This window comes from Phodopus roborovskii, unplaced genomic scaffold (genome assembly GCF_943737965.1).
Source record: "Phodopus roborovskii unplaced genomic scaffold, PHOROB, whole genome shotgun sequence".
In the NCBI taxonomy this organism is placed as follows: Eukaryota; Metazoa; Chordata; class Mammalia; order Rodentia; family Cricetidae; genus Phodopus; species Phodopus roborovskii.
The window spans coordinates 6341406-6365219 of record NW_026126689.1 but is presented as its reverse complement, the minus strand read 5'-3'; the positions used below and the strand labels follow the sequence as shown (position 1 = coordinate 6365219).

Below are 23814 nucleotides of genomic sequence, written 5' to 3'. Positions count from 1 at the left end.
GAGCCAGGGAGGCTATCTTCCTGCCTGTATCCAGAAACAATGGAGAGCAGCTATGTGTGAGCCACAGACTCAGAAGTATGTCCTTGCCTGGACCTGTGACTCCTGGCAGATGAACTTAGGGCCTTTTTAGAAACACAGGCGCCCCCTGGGGGAGCCTAGACACTATCCACACACTACACCGGTGCAGCTCCATCCTCCCGGAGCAAGGCTCACCCATATTCCCATGGGTGCGGACGGGGTGGGGGAGTAGGAAAGCCTGCAGAAAGAAGGTGGCGCGAGCTTGAGCAGCAAAACCTAATGGTGCTTCCTCTTCTTGAGGCCTCTCCCCGTGGATCGATAGTTCCCTGGCCTTTTGTGGAGGGGCTTCATACGCCTCCCCAGACCACTTTAACCCCTTGTTGTCATCAATGCTTAGAAACCTACCTAGAGACCACATGAACATTCCTAGCAGTCAGCAGGAATGTTCTCAAGAAGGGTGAAAACCTGCTTTAATCCAAGCCATGAGACATGACCAGATACGGAGACAGTGGCCTAGACATGCTGGAGGACTGCCCAGTGTCCCCAACAGACCCAAACGCAATGGCCTCCACCGTGAATTCTCTGCCCGTCCTGGGAAAGGACACCCACTTTGTGACCTGTCCTTGACTATTCAAGATGTTTGCCCAGATCTCCCAATGGCACGAGACAGAGGAAATGGCTTTTCCATAGTGCTCCCTGCTGGCCCTTCCTTAGATGCAGCCTCCTGGACAGTGGCTCTGTCTGTGTTGTGCTGTGGCGGTGGTGGCAGAGGCCATCATCCCTCCCACGAGAGGGTTTCATTCAAACAAAGTTAGCATCTAATTTGAAAGGAAAATGCAGACAGTGTCCAAGGCGCATGAGAAGTCTGGGCAGGAAGGGTAGTACTCCCGAAATAGAGCAGGAACGGATGGCTTCTAAGCTGTGGAGGCTGAGAGGGACTTTTAGAGGAGGTGGTACTTGCCTATGGCCTCGTGGAGAGCATCAGGGGGCAGGAGGGGAAGGTACACTCTACTTGGTAAGAACCGTTAGGGACAGGTCCTTAAGACGGGGTGTTGGGGAAGGAAGTGGAGAGCTGGAGAAGACGGAGATGGCTCGCGGCTCATCACATAATAAGGCCGCCTCCTGGGCTGGCCTTGCCCTTAGTTATGCAGCTGGTCAAAGCAGGTCTCACAGGCTGGTTCCCCGACTGGCAACGAGATGGGCTTCGTGTATAGCATGTTTGCTAGGCATTCTTGTCTGTGACGGGACGAAGACAAGAGCTGTCCTCTCCCAACAGGATGGAATGGCCAGTCCCATGCTCTGTCATTGGATGCTGGCTTTCAGGAGAGAAAGCGTCCTGCTGCTGAAGCCAACACACAGGGAGCCAATAGCTGTCTCTGCAGTGGAGACAAACCGTTCCCTGAGGAGGCCTCCGGGCAACACATCTCAGCGTCACTACAAGGGAAGTGGGTGAGATGGTATTTTGACAGAAGCCTTGGTTTGAGGTCAAAAGTGATTTGAAGGCTCTGCACATCCAACTCCCCACAGTGACACGTTGTCCATCTAGATCTAAGACTTGCTCTGAGTGCAGGCCACCAAGGGGGAGTACACGCAATAAAGTCAGCCAGGGGGTCTGCAGAAAGGGTGTCCCCAAGCGTTAGAGAATGTTCTATGTGGCTTCAGGACTGTAGGATAACAGTGAGTAATGGAAAGAGAATTCAGCAGTAGTGAGTCTCCTAGGGTCCTCCAGAGGTAGGAATGTGGGCATCAGAGAGACGACATGATTTCCCGAAAGACTCCCCAAACCATCCTCAAACCTCCTCTATGGACCTGTACTCTGCTGGCTTCTTGGAGATTCCAGAAGAAAAACAAGGCAAGGTTCTGTCCTCCAAGGACTTGCAGAGCAGTGAGGAGCCAATAGGTATGGAATCGATGTGATGTGGCGTGATAGAGATCAATAGGGGAACTTTCTGGTTGATTAAGAGCTTCAGGCGTTATAGCTGGAAACTTTGGTCTTGAGGCATGGAGAAATGAAATCAGTGCCAACTAGGAAGGCTCTTCCCTGCGCCGCAGGGTGAAATCCATGCCTGTAACTCTGGTCAAGACCCATGGTTAGGGAGCCCACGGGCTCCTGGGATGAATCTTCTGCTGTTATTCTACTTAAAGACACATAGTCTTAAATTGCCTTCTAAACTTGTAGCTCTCTGGATTAGTGCTGCTTTTAAACTTATCAGAGACATTTCATGCTGTGGATAGTGATGAACACATAAATCCACAGCTGGTCAAAGAGTAGAGAACAAGTGGGTGTCTCTGTCACCCTCGCCCACCCAAGGCTCAGGAACTGTCAGGGAAGAGGTAGCAGAAAGACTTTAAGGGTCAGAGGTGAGGGAGGACTGGAGAGGGACGACGTCTTGTGGATATGAGAGGCCTGCTTTGTTCATGAACTCACAGCAGCTATTTATTGCCTGTACAAGACATGTGCAAGACCAAACCCTCCATAACCAATCATTGGCAGCTGATGGCTTCTGGAGGCGGGAGGGTCGGTCTTCTTTAAGGTTTTGGCCCTAGGAGGTTGACCACATTCCAGCACAGCACAAGTTAGACTTAGAGAGCTGTTTAAAAAGAAGGGGACATGAAGTTGGGAAGGGGTAAGGGAGAGGTGGGTCTGGGAGGAGTTGGAGAGTGTGTGTGTGTGGGATATGATCAACATATAATACATGAAATTCAAAAAGAGTTAATAAATAGCTTTATTTTTAGAGTCAACTGCAGGGGCGAGGGCTCCGAGGACAGGGTGGGTGGGCTGAGTGTCCGTAGGGTTTTCCTATGCTAATAAGCACTTTGGATGGGAAATACGCACAAAGCAACAGGATATGGAGAAAGTCTGCAATTTAGGAACCACAAACAAGTTTCTCATAGCAAGGGTGAGGGGCCGTAATTCTCAAACTGCGTGCTGAGACACCCCAGGGCGCCACAGTTAATCCATCGGGCCCTCCTTAAACATCGTAAATGTTTATTGAAAAATGTAGCAACATCTATTGTTCCCTACAAGAACTGCTTCCAATCTTGTATGTCCGTTCAGCGCATGCATGCCTCTCTCTCTCTCTCTCTCTCTCTCTCTCTCTGTGTGTGTATGTGTGTGTGTGTGTGTGTGAATGTTCACTAAGTTGTTAGAGTACTTACGTGTGGACTTTGCTACCCAAGAACAAGAGTGTGTTAGGTAATTCTTTTGCCCTGTGTGTTACTATAAAAGTATTAAGTCAATAAGGGCCAGTGGCTAAAGGTCAAAACATTGGGCTTTGTTTCAAATAATAGAAGCCCATCAGAACTTACAGTGAGTGAGGTTACATAGTCACCTTCTGTCCCCAAAAGGCAGGTCTGGCCTTAATGGGGATTGGCTTTGGAGATACAGACCCCCACTGAGAGCCACTGTGATAGTCTAAGGAAAAGTGGCAAGGCCCACCAACAGTTGGCATGAGAGGTTATAATGGGATTCTAGCACCCTCCGTAAAAATAAGGAAACTGTAGCTTCTCCATAGCATTGTGGGGGCTGCCATGCTAGGAGGGACAGCTAACCCAGCGGGGCATTAGCTCAGGAGCTGCTGTTAGCCCAGGGGGAGCTGCTTAAGCCAAATGTTCAGGAACTGAAAACCCTGAGGTTAACTTTCTCTGAACTTCTTGGAATTTGTGAGTCTAGACCATTCATCACAGTCCTTGCCAGAGCACATGGCCACCTTTTCCTGTGGAGCTTCCGGATACTTCCATATCCAGGCAAAGGCGAGGTGTGAGGCCAGGACGCCTTGTGGCGTCTTCTACTGCTGTTGTTCCCGAGGCACAGTTTTTTTTAGAACCCTGATGTCTAGTGGTGCACAGCAGGTCCCATCAGTCAGGCATGTGTTCATATTCCTTCTGCTGATGTGGGGGTGTCAGGCTTCCGTCCAGAATCTTCTAATCCCCCTGAGGGCACCTAGAAGTTCATTTCTCATAGATGGGGGCTATCACCACACCAACACACAGCTTCAGTGCTGACGAACTTCCCACTGACCTTCACCGTGACCTCTTTATCAAAGATGGACTTCACCTGCCCAAGGTGGTACAGATGATAATTACAAACAAGGCTTAGAACCGAGTCCCCAAGATTCCAATGCCCGTAGACTCGGCACTGTCAACCTGTCAACCTCACCTTGACTCCGGGCAGCCTCAGTAGGCCAACTTAGTGACAACCCCTTCCTACTTCAAGTCACACATTCACTGCAAAATCCCGACGCATTGAAGACATGAGTTACATGAAAAGAAGTTCCCACAACTCCCTGCTTCAGGTACATGCCCAGACGTGTAAGTCTTTGTCGGCTGGATGCCTGGCAGAGTATGAGCTCAATAGATACTACTTGGATGTACTAATTAATACTGGGCTTGACTATTATTTAGTAACAGGGCCACAATGATATTTTTACAAGGTGCTCCTCTATCTAGCGGATACAGCCTGGATCTTTGTGTGTCATCGTGAGTGACACACACCCCCCACTCCCACCCATGAATGGCCCTACAGTTTTGGCAACCCTGCCAGGGGCAGGGCCTTCTGACACAGAGCCAGCTGGCCCCAAGGCTAATGCCAATAATAGTCTCTTTTGTCATGGTTGCCAGAAAGAAGGCAGCTGTGCTATTTTGGTTAGACTGGTCAGTTTTTTTTTTTTTTCTTTTCTTTCTTTCTTTCTTCTTCTTTTTTTTTTTTTTTTGAAGAAAGAAAAAGAAAACCACTAATTAAGCAAGTCAAACAAGTGTTATTTTTAACTGCACAATATTTCACTGGTTCGCCTACATTTTCTCTTCAACCAGGTGCTTTGGGGTTGAGTAAGCAAATTATTATGTGCATAAATAAATATAAATGAATAATCAGTTATGAATTTCTTGCCCCTGTAGTAGTCAGCGTGCAGCTTGGATTAGAGGGGAGCAGGACCTCACCTCCTTAATTAGGCTGGAAGGGGGTTTTGGGTCCGTTAAGCAAGAATCTGCTCTCGACAGTCTGTTGAGGGGGGGAAAAGGTAGTCAGTGTGATTGGAGCTTGCCAGGCCCTTCACACATATGCTTGCACTGGATTTCACAGACCAGGCCAGCCTGGAAGGAAAGATGGAGTTGGACATCTCAGAGAAGGACAGTTCTGAGGCAGGGGTCAGAATGTCTTGGTTTCCTGTTCTAGAAGTGAGTAGAATGGCTTCCTCACATTCGGCAGCAGAGGTAGCAAAGGAAACCCAGAGATCGCAGGAAGCAAACACCGATGCTAACGATGATTACCGCCAGGGTTCCGAGAAGGACTAGGTCATGACCTAGCCACACATCACTGACCAGTTTCGTGGTTTGGGATCTTTCTTTGTACCCTATTGGCTTAACTTTGAAGAACCGTGATTTCATGTCCCTTTAAACTCACAGGATTGGTAGGATTTAGAGCCACAGTGAATTAAGATGGCCTCAATTTCACCGGCGTGTTTCAGAGAGTCTGAGGTGGCCCTGTAACAGGTGGCAGTTAGATGAGTGCAGACCCCACTTGCTGAGCTCCAGGGCATACTGTACCACAGCGCCTTAGGAACAGGGAGCAGGGGCAGGCACAACAGCTTGCTCTATTTTCTTTTGCTATCACTTCAGACTGAATGACTCACAGCTCTGGAGGCTGGGAGGCTGGAAATTAGTGAGCTGTGACTCCTCAGAGCCTCGTGTGGTGGACATTCTGCTCAGAGTCCAAAGCAACGCACGGTGAGAAGAGGACCCTAGAAATGCTACCAAAGGGTCCTTTTACCAGATCGGGTGACACATCGGTCCATCCATTGTGAGACCGAGTCTCTGTGGCCTAATCCATCCTTGAAGGCTACACCCCTCCCAGTGAAGATTAAATTACAGCAAAAGTTTGGGTAGAAACATTTTTTTTTCCTATTTAGTGATTTTTTTTATTTTTATTTTTTATTTTATATATCGATCCCAGTTCCCTCTCCCTCCCTCCTCTCCCTCTTCCCCTCTCTCCCACCCTTCCATGCCCCCTGACCACCCTCCCTTCCCATCCCCCTCCACTCCACATGTAGGGTGATGTATTCCAGGAGGGATCATCTAAATCTGTCAAGTCATTTGGAGTAGGGACTAGGCCCTCCCTCCTGTCTCTAGGCTAAGGGAGTTTCCCTCCATGGGGAACATGCCCCCAAAGTCCTTTTGTGCACCAGGGATCCATCCTGGTTCCACTGTCTGAGGTCCCTTAGACTGACCAGGCCTTCTATCTGAGACCCACGTTCAGGGGGTCTGAGTCAGTCTAATGCTGGATTCCAGCTATCAGTCTGGGGGCCGTTAGCTCCTCCTTGTTCAGGTCAGCTGTCTCTATGTGTTTCTGTAGCCTGGTCTTGTCCTCCATCTCTGCATCTGGATTCCAGTTCGGCTCAGTGTTTAGCTGTGGGTGTCTGCTTCTGTTTCAATCAGCTGCTAGATGAGGGCTCTATGATGGTGGATAAGTTAGTCTCGATCTCATTATCAGGGAAGGGCATTTATGGTAGCCTTTCCACTGTTGCTCAGATTATTAGTTGGGGCCATCCTTATAGGTCTCTGGACATTTCTTTAAAATCAGTTTTCTCTTCAAACCTATAATGGCTCCCACTTTTATTCTCTCTCTCTCTCTCTCTCTCATCTATTCCTCCCCTGACTCAATCTTCCTGGTCCCACGTGCTCTCCTCTCCTCCCCTTCTCTTTCTCCTAGTTCCCTCTCCACTCCCTGCCCCCCCCTCCACATATACCCAGGAGATCTTGTCCCTTTCCCCTTCTGTGAGGACCTTGTATGAATCTCTTAGGTTCCTCCTTGTATCCTAGCTTCTCTGGCAGTGTGAATTATAGGCTGGTGATCCTTTGATCTAGGTCTAAAATCCATATATGAGTGAATACATACCATGTTCCTCTTTTTGTGACTGGGTTACCTCATTCAGGATGGTTTCTTCAAGTTCCATACACTTACCTGCGAATTTCAAGATTCCATTGTTTTTTTCCTCAGAGTAGTATTCCGTTGTGTAAATGTGCCCCATTTTCTTTATCCATTCTTCAGTTGAGGGGCATCTAGTTTGCTTCCAGGTTCTTGCTATTACAAATAATGCTGCTATGAACATAGCTGAGCACATGTTTTTGTTGCATGGATATAGATCATTTGGGTATATGCCTAAGAGGGGGATTGCCGGGTCCTGTGGTAGACTGATTCCCATTTTCCTGAGGAACCGCCATACTGATCTCCAAAATGGCTGTATGAGTTCACTCCCTCCAGCAGTGGAGGAGTGTTCCACTTTCTCCACATCCTCTCCAGCATAAGTTGTCATTGGTGTTTCTAATTTTAGTCATTCTGGTAGGAGTAAGATGGTATCTCAAAGTTGTTTTGATTTGCATTTCCCTGATAGCTAGAGATGTTGAGCACTTTCTTAAGTCTTTAAGCCTTTTTGAGTTCCTATATTGAGAATTCTCTATTCAGTTCTGTATCCCATAATTTAATAGGGTTATTTGGTGTTTTGTTGACTAGTTTCTTGAGTGTTTTTTTTTATATTTTGGAGATCAGCTCTCTGTCAGATGTATGGTTGGTGAAGATCTTTTTCCAGTCTGTGGGCTACCGTTTGGTCTTGTCATCTGTGTCCTTTGCCTTACAGAAGCTTCTCAGTTCGAGGAGGTCCCATTTATTAATTGTAGGTCTCAGTGTCTGTGCCTCTGGAGTTATGTTCAGGAAATGGTCTCCTGTACCATTGTTCAAGGGTACCTCCCACTTTCTCTTCTAAGAGGGTCAGTGTGGTTGGATTTATGTTGAAGTCTTTGATCCATTTGGACTTGAGTTTTGTGCATGGCAATAGACATGGGTCTATCTGCAGTCTTCTGCACACCATCATCCAGTTATGCCAGCACTATTTGTTGAAGATCCCGTTGGTCTCCCTGTCTATTTTTGTGCCAATACCAGGCTGTTTTCAGGACTATAGCTCTGTAGTAGAGCTTAAAGTCAGGGATGGTGATACCTCCTGAAGTTCTTTTATTGTACAGGGTTGTTTTGGCTACCCTGAGTCTTTTTTTTCCTATAAAGTTGATTATTATCCTTTTAAGGTCAGTGAAGAATTGTGCTGGGATTTTAATGGAGTTGCATTGAATCTGTAGATTGCTTTTGGCAGGATTGCCATTTTTACTATGTTTATCCTACCTATCCAAGAGCATGGAAGATCTTTCTATTTTCTGGTATCTTCTTTAATTTTTTTCTTTAAAGACACAAAGTTCTTCCTATATAGGTCTTTCACTTGTTTAGTAAGCGTTATCCCAAGATACTTTATGTTGGTTGTGGCTGTTGTAAAGGGTGGTGTTTCTCTGATTTCTTTCTCAGCCCCTACTGTATACAGTAGGACTACTGATTTTTTTGAGTTTATCTTATATACTGCTAGTTTGCTGAAGGTGTTTATCAGCTGTAGTAGTTCCCTGGTAGAGTTTTTGGGTCACTTATGTAAACTATCATATCATCTGCAAATAGTGAAAGTTTGACTTCTTCCTTTCCAATGTGTATCTCCTTTTGTTGTCTTATTACTTTAGCTAGAACTTCAAGTACAATATTGAAGAGACATGGAGAGAGTGGGCAGCCTGTGGGTTGTAGAATTCTCCCACTATGAGTTTGTGAGGTATTGTGTGAGCTTTGAGTTTTAGTAGCGTTTCTTTTACGAATGTGGGTACCTTTGTATTTGGAGCATAGATGTTCAGAATTGAGACTTTGTGCTGATGGATTTCTCCTGTGATGAATACAAAATGACTGTCTTCATCTCTTTTGATTGGTTTTGGTTTGAAGTCTAACTTGTTCGATATTAGGATAGCAACACCTGCTTGCTTCTTGGGTCCATTTGATTGGAAGATCTTTTCCCAACCCTTTACCCTGAGATAATGTCTGTCTTTGAAGCTTAGATATATTTCTTGTATGCAGCAGAAGGATGGAGAGAGTTAAGACCATTAATGTTGAGGGAAAGTAAGGACCATTTATTTTTAATGTTTGTTTGTTTTAGATTTGGTTTTTGCGGTGGTATTGTGAATATATTTGCCCTGCTTTACCCTTGGGTTCTAGTAAAGTGGGATTATCTATTTCCTATGTCTTTGTGAATGTAATTAACTTCCTTGGGTTAGTTTTCCTTCCAAAACTTTCTGTACGGCTGGATTTGTATCTACATATTGTGAAAATCTGGCTTTGTAATTAAATATCTTGTTTTCTCCATCTATAGTGATTGAGAGTTTTGCTGGGTATAGTAGCCTGGGCTGGCATCCGTGGACTCTCAGTAATTGTAGACCATCTATCCAGGACCTTCTGGCCTTGAGAGTTTCCATGGAGAAGTCAAGTGTAATTTTGATAGGTCTGCCTTCATATGTTACCTGTCCTTTTTCCTTCGCTGCTCTTAATATTCTTTCTTTATTCTGTATGTTAGGTGTTTTGGTTATTATGTGCTGAGGGGTCTTTTTTCTTTGGTCCAATCTATTTGGTATGCTTCTTGTACTTTCACAGGCATGTCCTTCCTCAGATTGGGAAAGTTTTCCTCGATGATTTTGTTGAATGTTTTCTGCACCTTTGAGCTGGGCTTCTTCGCCTTCTTCTATGCCTATTATTCCTACATTTGGCCTTTTCACGGTGTCCCACATTTCCTGGATGTTTTGTGTTAAGGATTTGTTGGATTTACGATTTTCTTTGGTCGATGAATCTATTTCCTCTAGTTTGTCTTCCATGCCTGGGATTCTCTCTTCCATCTCTTGTATTCTGTTGGTTATGCTTGTGTCCGTAGTTCCCGATAGTTTGCCCAGTTTTTCTATTTCCAGCATTCCTTCAGTTTGTGTTTTCTTTATTGTCTCTATTTCAGTTTTCAGGTCTTGAACTGTTTCCTTCACCTGTTTGATTGTTTTTTCTTGGCTTTCCTCACTTTCTTTAAGAGATTTGTTCATTTCTTGCATTTTTGGTGTGGTCTTTTCCCCTATTTCTTTTAATTTTTTGTTTGTTATTTCTTCCATTTCTTTAAGGGATTTTCTCACATGGTCTTTGAAGGCCTCTATCACTTTTATGAAGATATTTTTCAAGTCGTTCCTTTGTGCTTCATCTGCTTTGGAGCATTCAGGTCTAGTTGGTGTAGAGTCCCTAGATTCTGGTGGTGTTATGCTTGTCTTTCTATTGTTATGTTTTTTCTTGTATTGCCATCTTCCCATCCCCTCTTCCAGTGGGTGCAGGTGTGGTCTCTATCTCTCTATGCTACTCCCCCGGTGGGCTTAGGTGGATCAGAAGTTCAATGTCTGTAACTCTGGGTGGTCCAAGATCTCTAGTAGGTCTCTTCTCAGTCAGGGGCCCAGAGATGGTGGGTCAAAGATCCAGCACGCGGGGATTCAGGGGGTTCATGGTGGTCCTGCGTGGTGGATAGGTGGGTCTAGTGTGCTCCTTGGTAGAAACGTTTTAAACCAAAGTACAAACTGGAAAAAAAAAAAGACAAGAGAAAGTCTGTTGGAGGCAGAGTGACGCTGTACTTGTTCAGGTTTGGGGATTATATGTGATAGAAACCCTAGTCAAACTCACATACTTTAAGCCTGTGGCATCCAGTGAAGAGATACAAGGGGTAGAGGCTGGAACTTGAAGTTGAGCTTCCTAGTCAGTCTCTCTCTGGAATCTTAAATCTCTGTGGGTGTCTCTCAGTCCTTTCTTCAAATAGGTTCCCTCCATGTGGGAGGAAGATGAACCCCACAGCCCCAAATTCATGTGCTAGGCTAGAGACCAGGTGCTCCAGGAGGAAGATGACACGGCATGCCCCAGTGTCTGTGGAAAAATCCCAATGCATGCTGGATCATGTGTGCAGCCCTTGGATCAGTTACCGAGGATGGGATGCTATGCTTAGCCGTGCCTGGATGATTAAATCCATCCCATGTGCTGGGGGGGCGTGGTTCTGTAGTTAACTTTGCCTCCAGAACTACATGAGAGCCGAGGATAGCTTCTGGAGGAGAAGTGGGCAGACACACACGGAGAATCATCGCAGGCTCTAGGAAGGAAAGTCTCACCTGTGTAAGTCAAATACGTTTTTTCCCATTTAAGATCTTGCCAGGAGCTCCTCAAACTACAGATGAGCATTTTTATAAGCATAAATTCACAAGATTACACAATTTACATGTAAAATGGGGCCAGTTTCCTCACGAGGTTCATAAAGCCGCTCTGAGGCAATTCGAAAGGAATTGTTGCAAAATTGGTTTTAGCATTAGTAATATTACTAGAAAAATACAGAAAGACTCCCGTGGTGGCTCCTTTCACCAGAATATACAACTATTATTTTGCTTTTTAAAAAAAAAAAAAATCCAGAGGGTGTACAAAATTATTTTGATCATAAGAAACTCAATACAAATATCTTGCCAAAATATACGTGCCTCCCACCGTCTAAGGATTTGAGGAAATGAAAAGGGGCATGCCCTCTGCTCACACAAAGATCAAGATTGGTAAGGTGGGGCCTGATGTATTCACTGTCAATGGCATCAGAACCCCCTGGAAGCTTGTTAAAATAAGCGGTGACTGGTCCCACCGATGTGTGAGACTCGGGCATGTAGGCCTGGGTGGGGCCTACCCTCCCTTGAGTGTTCCATTTTTGGCCCTGGCCAGCTGCTGCGGCTCTGAGCCACTGTCCTAGGAAGATGGCCCCATCTTCTGGCATCAGAATCTGAGAACTAGTTCTTATGTAGGTTTCTAGGGCCCACCCAAGCCTGGTAGAAGAACGGGCCTAAGTCTTTAAACTCTGTTAAGTTCCCAAATGACTTGTAAAATGTTACCTTAGCTCGAAATAATTATAGATGCACAGGGATTTGCAAACAAATAAGCAAAAGAAAATGCGCAGGAGGTCTTGTGTCTTCTTTAGGTAGTTTACCCCGTGGTGATCTACACCACACAGGTAAAACTAGAGCAAGTTATCACAACCAGCAGGTGAACTCGATTCCTGCACAGAGATCATTCGGATTGTATCCAAGTGTATATGCGCATATGAGTGAAAGAGAGAGAGAGAGAGAGTGTGTGTGTGTGTGTGTGTATAGAAGATGCATGTACGTATCTATCTCTCTCTGCCAACAACATAGTTTCAACTGCTATGGTCAAGTTTCTGGCATACTCATTTCTCCTGATTCAATTCTTCAAGGAAAAAAATCGGTTATTCTAAATCCTTTGTCGTCCCATACAAATTTTAGAGTAAGTTTGTCCATGTGTTTATTAGTTCTTGGTGGGATTTTGGTTGGAAACACAACATAACTGCTGGCCGGTTTAAGTAGGATTGTATCTGTATCATGTCTTCCAACCTGTGTTCTGCGGCCAGTCTCCATCTCCTTCTCTTGTGACAGGGTCTCTCACAGAACCTGGAGCTAACCCACCGACCCTCCCGTCTCCACGCAATGCAATTATAGAAACTCTGCCACACCTGGGCTCTGCGGACCTCAACCCAGGTCCTCATGTTTGCGCAACCTTATTTGAGGTTCTTTTGGCTTCTTGAATTTTTAACTTAGTCTTTTTTCAGACTGGGGATTTTTTTAGCTAGCATGCTTTCAGATGAAGGTTTATGGCACTCTGAGTCTGAGAAGCCCTGCTCTGAGTGGGAGACAGGGGGCTCGGCCCCTCCTCAATGTGGACAGAATCCTGTAAGTGTCCGTTCTTCTTGGCTGGGCATCTATAGCCGGGTTCTCACTGATCCTCAGAAGACTCCATGACACCTGCCACAGATTTTATAAAAATGTTGGTTAATGGCTGCACTGGGTTATTTTCAGTGTCCTTGGTTAAAAACAGTAAGAAACTAGACCTTTTTGTTTGTTTGTTTGTTTGTTTGTTTTTCTTGTACCACATCTGTTGAATTCCTGTGGTCCAAAGGCTTCCCTAACAATTTCGGAAAATATGATCACTTGGTTGAATATTTTCTGAGTGCCTAATGGATGCCAGACAAATCTTTTTCCTTAAAAAAAGAAAAGTGTATCTGGGCAGTGGTGGCGCACCCGGCAGTCCCAGCACCCGGAGGCAGAGGTAGGCGGATCTCTGTGAGTTCGAGGCCAGCCTGGTCTACAAGACCTACACAGAGAAACCCTGTAACGAGTACGGTTTTTTCCGCCCGCCGCCGCTGGTCTTGTCCCGCCGCCGCACCAGCCCCAAATAATACACAGAGACTCTGTATTTGATACAATGCTGTTGGCCCTGTTACTTGTTTCTTATCGGCTAGCTCTGCCTTAATTATTAACCCATTTCTGCTGATCTATGTATTTCTCTTACCGGGGAGCCGGCGGCATACTGCTTTCTCCAGACTCTCCATCTTGGCTCCTCCTTACTACTTCCTATTTCCTCCTTGTCTCCTAGTCCCTCCTATCTCCCTTTCTATTGGCCAACAGTGCTTTATTATTAACCAGTATGAGAAACATACAGAATGACCTCTCCCATCATCTCCTCTTTTCTGTCTAAATAAAAAGAAGGGTTTTAACCTTAACATAGCAAAATATATTATACAACAGTTATCAAGTAACAATCACAGTTAACAACATTTAGTCCATTAACATTTAGCAAGATTTGAAGAAAATATTTCATCATCTATTCTATCTTTGTGTGTCTAAAGTCTAAGTAACTTATCTTTAATCCTAACTAATGAAAACTATAACCATTACTATCTGTCTTCAACTCCTTCAAAGACCACAGAAGGATAGTATATAAACTCTAGAAATGACAGAGACAACTCACTGCCTGGTCACCCGAAGTTCTTTTGTAATCTTCCATCTTCAGCCCATAGGCCATAGTGTGTCTGGCAGACTCTTCAGCAACGCAGGAAACTTTAAACTGTCTTCTTGTATTGGCAGTTTGTCAGTCACTTTTGTCTGTGTCCTGCATACTGTCTCGCAGACTCTTCCATGAAGCAGGATCTCTGTTAGCAATGTCCATCTTGAATCAGAAGTCACTTTCCTGTGGGTCCTGCATGTCCAGTTTATACATCACAAAGTCAAACAGTCCAGACAAGAGGAGTATCTTGTCCAAATGGCTAGTCTTGCCATATTGGAAGTAAACTCCATAATGAGTTTCTTCAATGTCCATCTTCATCTTCCTTTCTGATGCAGGTGGTGTTGCCAGGAACAATTATGTCTCATTGTCAAGAAAAACCCTAAACCATTTTAGATGCCATATTCTGTAGGTCTTTGAAAGGTTTGAAGAATGCCTATCCATCTCAAATATATGTCTGTATATCTAGAAATACTAACTAACTTAACTATAAGTTCTAACTATCATAGGTAACTATCTATAATCTGTACTACATTATACATTACATTTCTAACTGAGCTCAATAAACACAATACCTAAACAAGAGGAGAAATATACATATCACCTTATTGACCTTCAATTGTATCAATAAATGAAAATCTATTCCAAAACAAAGTATTCATATCCATACCATAATTCCCTTTTTACCTTTAAAAAGAACTGGCTGTGATCATTAACCATTTATACCCAAGTCCATTTAAATGAAAACAAACATTTATAAACATTTGGGAATTTGGGCGTCGTTCTTTCCAAACTACTTCCTGCTGATAGGGGGCACTGTCATGGGGGATCCTGAGAAGATGTAGAAATCTTGGCTGTAGTCTGTAAGGCTGTTTTGTTTAGCTGTTTTGAATGTAGGATCACCTGGTACTCTGTTTCAGGCGGTCTGGCTTGCTCAAACCACATTAGTCTGGAAGGAATCCACAGCTTTTTATTTTCTGTGGAAACAAAAATAGAAATCCTTTTCCCCAGTAACTTGTCCTTGAACTTAAATGTTGGAGTCAAAGCATTTTTAAAATATATAAATTGAATTAATGCAGCAACATTTCCTTATCAGTTGTTATTTTCTCAGCAGTTAAACAATGTAGAGACAACACAATAGCATACAGTAACCAGATTCTCTGTGAGCTTTTCATCTTTATGTGGCTTTATTATTACTCTGTTTCTTTTACTTTTTATTTTTTGAGACAGGGTTTCTCTGTGTAACTCTTATCTGTCCTGGAATTCACTCTGCATACCAGGTTTACTTTGCAAATCACAGAGATCTGCTTGCCTCTGTCTCTTGAGTGCTGGGATTAAAGGCGTGTGCTACAACACCCAGTTCCTCTTTGTCTCTTTAAAACCATTTTTTATTTTTTTTTTTTTTTGTCTACGTATATTTTAAAACACACTGTAAACCTTTAGAGGTTTTTCTTAATATGAATCTGTCTTTACTGTAAATCTTTATCTTCGTCTGGCCACAAGTCCTTTATCTGGTAAACAACAACATTGCTAAAATGAAAGTCATAGCTGTGTCAGCCACGGTTTACCAAAGATGGTGGCAGGTACTTTTAGCGCCAGCACGGAAAGCTGTGCTCACCGCCTTGGTCTGCGCTGCCACCCAGAAAGCATGCTGCCGGCTTGGAGATGTGGTCACTGCCATTGCCATCTCTCATACACACCAATAAATTGTTAGCAGAGTTATTTAAAAGCTGTGCGGTTTTTTGCCGCTTAAGCTGAGTCAGGAACCTTCCCTTTAAGGAGCCGCGCAAATATCTGCTTGTCTCTCGCAAAACAGAGTCCAACCGAGAAAACTGCTGTTACCAAGAAACCTTGCTTATCTTTGTTCTTTTGTTTCTAAAACCCTTTTTTAACCTTTTGTTAAATTTTAAGTGGAAGTTCTTATTAGCCACGTGGGCGCCATTTGTAAGGCATACGGTTTTTCCGTCCGCCGCCTGGTATTGTCCTGCCGCTGTGCCGCCAGTCCCAAATAATACACAGAGACTCTGTATTTGATACAATGCTGTTGGCCCTGTTACTTGTTTCTTATCGGCTAGCTCTGCCTTAATTATTAACCCATTTCTGCTGATCTATGTATTTCTCTTACCGGGGAGCCGGCGGCATACTGCTTTCTCCAGACTCTCCATCTTGGCTCCTCCTTACTACTTCCTATTTCCTCCTTGTCTCCTAGTCCCTCCTATCTCCCTTTCTATTGGCCAACAGTGCTTTATTATTAACCAGTATGAGAAACATACAGAATGACCTCTCCCATCAAAACCCTGTCTTGAAAAAGAGAAAGAAAGAAAAAGGAAGGAAGGAAGGGAAAAGGAAAGTCTGTGTCCATGTGATACATTGTGCACCGCACTCAAGTATGGTGCACATGCGTGCACATGTGTACACGTGAGAGCATTATGTGGATGTGCACATGTGTTCATGATGTGGAGGTCAAAGGCCAATGCCACCTTTAATCCCTCTCCACTTTCCTTTTTGAGACAAGGTCTCTCACTGAACCTGGGGCTCAAGGCTGGCCGGCCAGAGAGTCTAGGAACCCACCATCTATCTCCATGACAGTGTCCCAGCCCTGGGGACCTAGGGCCACACCCGTCTTTCTTTAAGTGAATGCCAGGGACCTAGACTCAGGTCCTCTTCTTGTGAGGCAGGCACTTTGCCGTTCGGGCCATCTCACCAACCCCTCTCTTCTTATCTTTTTACCCCTTATTTGGTTTATGACGTGAACATCATTTTGGCTTATGAAAGCTGAGTTAGAATGCTAGAGCAAACTCAGCTGCTTTTAAAATGTGATTTCCCCCTTTAAAATCTGACCCCTGCCGCTCTGAGCAGGCTACACCAGCCAGCGAGCCAGTCACACCCAGGAATGTGTCAGCTCGTACACTGGAAATACGCCTGGCACCGTGGCCCCGCTGTTAATGAGCTTTGCAGTGCGCAGTTGGCCTCCAGCCACCACTCACAGTGCTACCCAAGCAGGTGGGGCCCTGGATCACGGTGCTTTGGGTCCCCGGTACTTTCATAAAGGTAAACGGTGTGTGCAACACTTCCTCTGGCCAGAGTTCACGAGCAGCAGGTGCCTGGCTGAGGCTGTCCCCCCCACTCCTCAGATGCGGACTCCCTTCACAAAGCCTAGCCTTTGCAAGCAGGGCTAAGCGTTCCCGTGTTCATCATTGCCGTGTTCTCTCTGGCATCTGCATCTGCCTGTTCTTTCAGTGTAGAATTGGTGTAAATGTTTTTGTTCTAAAACGCCAACCTCTCGAGTTTGGAAAACCCTGCCATTTCCCCTCCACCTTACTGCTGGGTCTCAGGAGTCCTTGTCAGTGCGTTCACATTTATCGACCTGTCTTTCCTCCCGGCCCTTAGGCTTCCCGAATCAGGGACCGTGTCTTATCTAAATTTCCAGTTCTGGGACAAGGTGGCAGTTTGCAAGCGTCGCTGGGAAGCGCTTTGGTGACCCTTTCTCATGTACTCTTGCTCGCCATAGAAGCCAGTACTCTCTCATGTCTGTGTGTGTTCTTCCCCTACTGTTCACCCTCCACTCTAAGGCACCGTGAGTTCTTTGTGCGGGGGTGGGGGCAGGAGAAATGGGCAAAAGAGCCATATTTTAAAAGCAAACTATTTGATCCTTCCTAGGTACTATCTTGGCCGTCGGATGTATGTTGTCATTTCTGAGCCAGACATGATCAAACAGGTGCTGGTGGAGAACTTCACTAACTTTTCCAACAGAATGGTACGTGGTCTCTCTCTGCCTGCGGATGAATGGGGTCACCCAAAGGTGTAAGAACTTACAAGTACGGAGGGGTGGCTTGTGATAGCTAACCTTGGTTGACAGTTTGACACACTTGGGAAGAAGGCACCTCTGCCTCCATCAGATTGGCCTGTGGGTATGTCTGGGGTCGGTTTTTTTTTTTTTTTTTTTTTTTTTTTTTTTTTTTGATGGCTAATTGGTGTTGGGTACCAAGCCTACTGTGGGCAGTAACATCCCTACACAGGCAGCCCTGGATTATATAAGGAAGCTAGCTATCTCAACATAAGCCTGGAAGCAAGCCGGTGAGAAATGTCCCTCCATGGCCCCTGCTTTGGTTACTACCATGAGGTTCTGCTCTGACTTCTATCGATAGTTTGATAGTGGGAGCTGTAAACTACAACAAACCCTTTCCTCTCCATATTGCTTTTGGTGGTGACCTTTATCACAGCAACAGGGTGTTGGTTATTTTGTTGTTGCCGTTGGGATAAAATGCCATGTTCAAAAGAGACATATAGAGGAAAGAATGTATTTGAGGCTTACAGTTCCAGAGGGATTAGAGTTCCTCATGGCGGCGGCGAAGGCACAGCGGCAAGTGGCAAGCGGCAAGCTGAGAGCTGGCATTTTCAAGTGTAGAGCAGAAGCGGTCAGGAAGTGAGGTGAGACCATGAACACTCAAGGCCCTCCTCCCAGGGATGCACTTCCTCTAGCAAGAACTCCCAAGGGCTCCACAACCTTTCCAAGATGCACCAGAGACTGGAACCGCGTGCTCACGTATCAGAGCCTCCCAGGCTCATCCTCATCCAAAGTACCACAAACAAGAAGCAAACTACACAGGCTGCTGTGGAGCTGGGGTCTGCTCCCCTCAAAACCTAGCCCCCTGGTGAGCATGGAAGATGGTATTCATGCCTAAGAGACTCTCCACGAGAGCTAGCTCACAAGAAGTCGGCCCTAGTAGAAATGCTGAAGCCAGGAGCGTTGGCTAAGGCTGTGTTCAGAGCCAGCGGGTCCACAGGGCACAGGCCGCATGACTGAGAAATGCCAAGCAAGGCTAAGAAATGACAGCGGGAACAAACTTTGAGGGTCTGTGCTTCCATCTTCCCCTGGAACTACGAGAGCAAAGAGAGAAAGTAAACAACGTCAGTAGGGAGAGCAACCCCAGGTATTAACAGCAGGCATCTACAGCGGACCCCATGCCAGTTCAAGTCCCCCAGCCCACTGGTTGCTTTTTGCCTTTAATGAAAACGTTCCAAATAGAAGACAGAAATTATAACGAAGAAGGTAGTGACCTTCCTGTCGGTTCTTAGAGAGAGTCCCAAGTGAATTAATAAACAGATGCTCGTGAGCACTTGGACAACCGTAGTGTCAACCATTTTCAATGGGGTCAAATTAAAAAAGGGTATGCGTGTGTAAGCGTGCATGTATGCACATGTTTAAGCGTATGTGTGTGGGTGCATGCAGGCTACAGTGGAGGTGTAGAGGTCAGAGGACAACCCCAGGTGTTTGCTCTTACCCTCCACCTTGTCATTTGCCACTAACTAGCTGGCTGGCGAACTTTTACGAGTTCCCCTGTCTTCCCCTCCCTAGGATTGAAGGCGCGTGCTGCTGAATCTGACTTTACAGGGGTCTGTGGATCCAAACACAGGTCCTCACATTCGGCAGGCATTGTAACCACTGAGCAACCCCCCCCAATCCCACACTTCACTTACCATCTTACAGAGATGGTCGGTAAGGCATTCATTCTTCTGTTGAGTGTTTGGCAACCCTGTACACAGCTGCCTTAGGCCACACACTCCAAGGGTATTAGTGGAAAAGATGGAGAAGCAGCACGGAGTGCGTCCTCGGGTCTTGTGAAGCTAGCAGACCGGTGGAAACATTTGCAGCTCACATGGGGAGGCTCCCACAGTGGGGAGTACAGGGTTATCCAGGGCTCAGGTGGGAGAACTTAAGACCACATCATGCTTGGGACAGAGTGCTAAAGCGAGAGCATCCTGTGCTTATTGAACGACACACAGTGGGTGTTTGGTCATCATAGAACCCGTGAGGGGTGGACAGATGGCTCAGCAGTTAAAAGCACATGCTACGGTGGCTGCAGAGACGGCTCAGAGGTTAAGAGCACTGGCTGCTCTTCCAGAGTTCAATTCCCAGCAACCACATGGTGGCTCACAGCCATCTATAATGAGATCTGGTGCCCTCTTCTGGCCTGCAGGCAGAACACTACATAATAAATAAATCTTTAAAAAAGAAAGATTAAAAAAGAAGAAGAAGAAGAAGCACTTGCTACTCTTGCAGAGGACCTGGGTTTGATCCCACCCACATGACAGCTCACAATTCCCTATAATTCCAGTTCCAGGGTCTCTGATGCTGTCTTCTGGCTTCTGCCAGCACTCTGCCCATGTGATGCACAGCATACACGCAAGCAAGCATTCATAATTCCTTCCCTTCCACTCAGTGAGGGGCGGAGCATGAAGCTCCTGGAGTCTTGCCACAAGATGGAAGAGACAATCCACGGGTTCCAACCTGACCTCTGACTGCTTTCCAACACAAGGTGTCCCTTCCAGTCACCCTGGCCTCCATGGCCATTGTTTATCCAGCCTGCCACCAGATCTTTGCAAGTGCTGACGATTCCTAAAACCAGAGGGCCTATAACGACAGGGCTTGCAATGTGAGCTTGAGTAGATCTAACTTCTTAAAGCCTCCCATTCCTCCTGGGGGTACAGGAGCTGAGCTACCTTACAAGGCTGTTGTTAAGTTAGACAGGATCACTCATACAAGCCGTGGGCCCTGCACAGTACTCAGCAGGTTCGAGAATTGCCCAGTGCCCATTGGCTGTTTTCAACCCTCCACCTCTTCTACAAAACCTAGCTGTTCCTCAAGGCTCCCCGGATCCTGCCTCCTCCAGGAAGCCTTCCCTGCCTCCATTCCCACCCCTGCACTGTTACATCTCATCCTCCTGTGCAGCCGCCATCTCCCTAACTGGCCCCACTGGGACTTGTGGCTTTTGTCCTACCTTAGTGATTTGTTTTCAAGCCTCGGGACCATATTTTCTACATCCTCTCTATACTTCATGGTCCAGACACACAGAGACTGTTATGGCATGGCGGGAGTGTGAAATGTCTCCCCGTTTGTTCATTTGTTTGAGAGCTTGCTCCCTGGCTGGTGCTCCTGTTTTGGAAGGCTGTAGCATTTTCAGAAGGATGGGGCCTAGATGACCGGAGAGGGTCCCTGGAGGGGAGGCCTTAACCGCTTTAAGGCTGTCTGTCTCTCTTGGCTTCTGGTTTACCAAGACACAAACAAGGAGCTTCATGCTCCTGTGGCAACATCAGTGAGTGGCTATAAACACGGTGATGTATCGGACACTTACACCACGAGGGAGAGTAAATTCATCCTCTGTAAGTTCCCTCATGTCAGGGTATTTGGCCGTGACAAGGAGGAGGGTGAATAATACAATGTCTCTTAAGAATCCAAGTGGAACATCCAAATGGCCATAAGCTTGGCCTTCTCCATAGTACGTGGTGTACCTGAACCTGGAGAGTCCATAACTACTTTCCAGCAAGGTCATCACGTGCGCGTGCACACACACACACACACACACACACACACACACACACACAAAGAAGACGCATCATAGACTAGAGCTCTAGGAAACCCTAGAGATAGTTTTCCATCTGGGATGACTGTGCTTGTCTTCAGCTTTGTTTATGGTCTTTAAGCCAATTCCATATTCATGATAAAACAACCCTGGTGACTCATTTTTTTTTTTTTTCTAAAACAGTCATTAGAGTGGGATTTTCTCACAAGTTTTTGAAAGTCAAATTAAACTGGGTTCTGCGGCTCCCTCTTGTCCATATGCTTATTTATCTGCTCAAAGAACTCAAGGAGATTAGTGAGGCGTGATTTCCCCTCACCAACACCATGCCAGCCTCCCTTTAATAAGCCATATTTACTTAAGTGTTCAGCTTTATTATACATTCACTCGGTAAACATTAAACGCTTACTCCACGGAAGCGTCTACCAAGAGGTCCCTTGTGATACAGAAACACTTCGGCATATTAGTTTGATGCATTAAATGAAAAGGAACTTAAATAACACATAGCTTCATTTTCCACCGTTGAGAGCCTGTCACTGCTCACGCATCCCACTCTGAGTCATTCAGATTCAAGGACAAGCTGATAGAGAACTGCCGGGTGGAGCTCTGGAATTTGATGTCAGCTATGAACATCTCATGAGGGACCGTGGAGCTGAGGTGACACCACAGGGTGCTCTCTAACTCACACTGGTTCTGAGTAAATATTGAGTCAAAAAAACCATTGAGAAAGGTGTCCTTTTTCAGCTGGGTGTGAAGGCACGTGCTTGTAATCTCTGTACCAGGAGACTTAAGCAGGCTAGTCACGAGTTCCAGGCCAACATGAGCCAAGTAAAGAGGCTCCAACAAAAAAAAAAATAAATAAATAAAAATTTCAAACTCCAAAATGCTGGGCTGAGTAGGCTACAAATGTTCAGCCTCATGAGTGGCAGCTCTTATGTCACACTTCCCCTCAGATTTCATGAGGCATGCCTTGGCTCCATCCTGTCCACATCCTTCCCTCCACCTCTGTTAGCTCTCCTGGTACTCCCCAAGATGGCTCCACTAAACCTAGGACACAGAGAAGACCATTAAACCCAAGTCAATCTTCTTTAGTGCTTGGAGAAGGCCCATCGTTCCAGCAGCTTGGGACTTAGGAGTTTTTCCTTGAGTAGTTTTCATTCCTTCTTCTTGGTAATCATGCGCTGGATGAACTTGAGGGCAGCTACTTTTGTTTTTGTTATCTATGGAAACTGGAGCTGAGTCTGTATGAGTTGGCAGAAATGTCCATAGTTAGTGGAAGGATTTTCCCTTGGGAGGTGCATGGAGGGGTGGGCTGGTCTTTAGCCTATGTTTGCTTGGACATGTTGGATGTGGTCACGAAGGAGATGTGTCAGATGCTGTGACATGCTGCCTAGGTGCAGAGTTCTCTCCCCGGCTGGTAGCATGGAGCGGCGAGGGCTGTAGGCATGCTGGTTCCTGCCCTGGCTGCTTGGATATGGAGTAAATGAGGGAATTGAAGCCATCGTGTGTGTGTGTGTGTGTGTGTGTGTGTGTGTGTGTGTGTGTGTGTGTATGTGCAGGGGTGAGTGCCCGCCCTCGGGCTCCTATGAATAGCTCAGAGACCACCTCTCTAGGGACAGGTTGAATCACAGCAGTCTCATCTGAAGCCATGTGATTGATTGGGTGAGTGGTTTTAATCTTGAGCCATAAACAATGAGGGCCCCGGCTGCCCTAGATTTAGCCTCTCAAAGGACAGCCTTGTCCACTCATCATGTGGCTGTTAGAATCCTAAGGATGAGTCACCGTGAGAGATAACTAAAGTCAGGAGGCGGATTAGTCCCTTGGAAGCATTGTACCTCTGCATGAGAGCAGCCCAGAGTGAGGCAGCCCTTTAAAGTGCTCCAGTGCACAGACAGCTCCATTCAGAGCCACCCCACCGGTGGGCCACACCCGTGTGTGTGTGTGTGTGTGTGTGGTGTGTGTGTGGTGTGTCGCGGATCCCCGGTCCAGTCTCCACCCATCACAAAACTGCTCTTTTAACCTGTCCTTACCCCCACAACAGGTGCCTTCCTACCCACAGCTTCATCTCCTCCTGGTCCCTGTCTGTCGCTCAAAGAACAGCTAGGAAATGAATAGGCTCTTAGATTTCTGCAGTGTGAACGGATGGTTGCTGTGTATCACTTTGGCCAAGCCTGGGAGGTTTGTTTGTTTGTTTTAAATAATTTATTTATTTTCATTTTACATGCATTGGTGTTTTGCCTGCATGTATGTTTGGAGTTACAAACAGTCATTAGTTGCTATGTGGGTGCTGGGAATTGAACCAGGGTCCGTGTTCTTAACCACTGAGCCAGTGTTTTCCCTCTCTTTCTTTCCTTTCCCTCCCTCCACTCTCCTCTCCTCATACATTTCCTAAGAAAGGTCAACCCAGCCAGGGGTGGTGGAACACACCTTTGAAGCCAGTACTTGGGAGGCAGAGGCAGAGGTATGCGGATCTCTGAGTTTGAGGCCAACTTGTCTACAGAGCAATAAGAAAGAAAAGAAAAAAATTTTTTTTTTAAAAAAAAGAAAGGTTAACCTCCATCCCCCTAACCGAGGCCCTCTGCCTGTGTGTAGCAGTTGTATAGCTCGGTGTGTTTGTGGGGCTCCTAGCAGTGGGTTCAGGACCTGTCCCTGGCGCTTGAGCTGACTCTTTGGAACCTATCCCATGCTGGG

General features: G+C 46.0%; 1 protein-coding gene across 2 annotated transcripts in view; it reads left to right on the top strand.

The window, feature by feature from the left end:
• The window catches only part of Tbxas1 (thromboxane A synthase 1), a 166927-nt gene that overhangs the window by 50175 nt on the left and 92938 nt on the right, over positions 1-23814 (top strand). For both annotated transcript variants that reach the window (XM_051174681.1, XM_051174680.1), the window contains exon 4: positions 17423-17519. In XM_051174681.1, coding sequence (XP_051030638.1) covers positions 17423-17519 — 97 coding nt within the window. The remainder of the gene's footprint in view (positions 1-17422; positions 17520-23814) is intronic.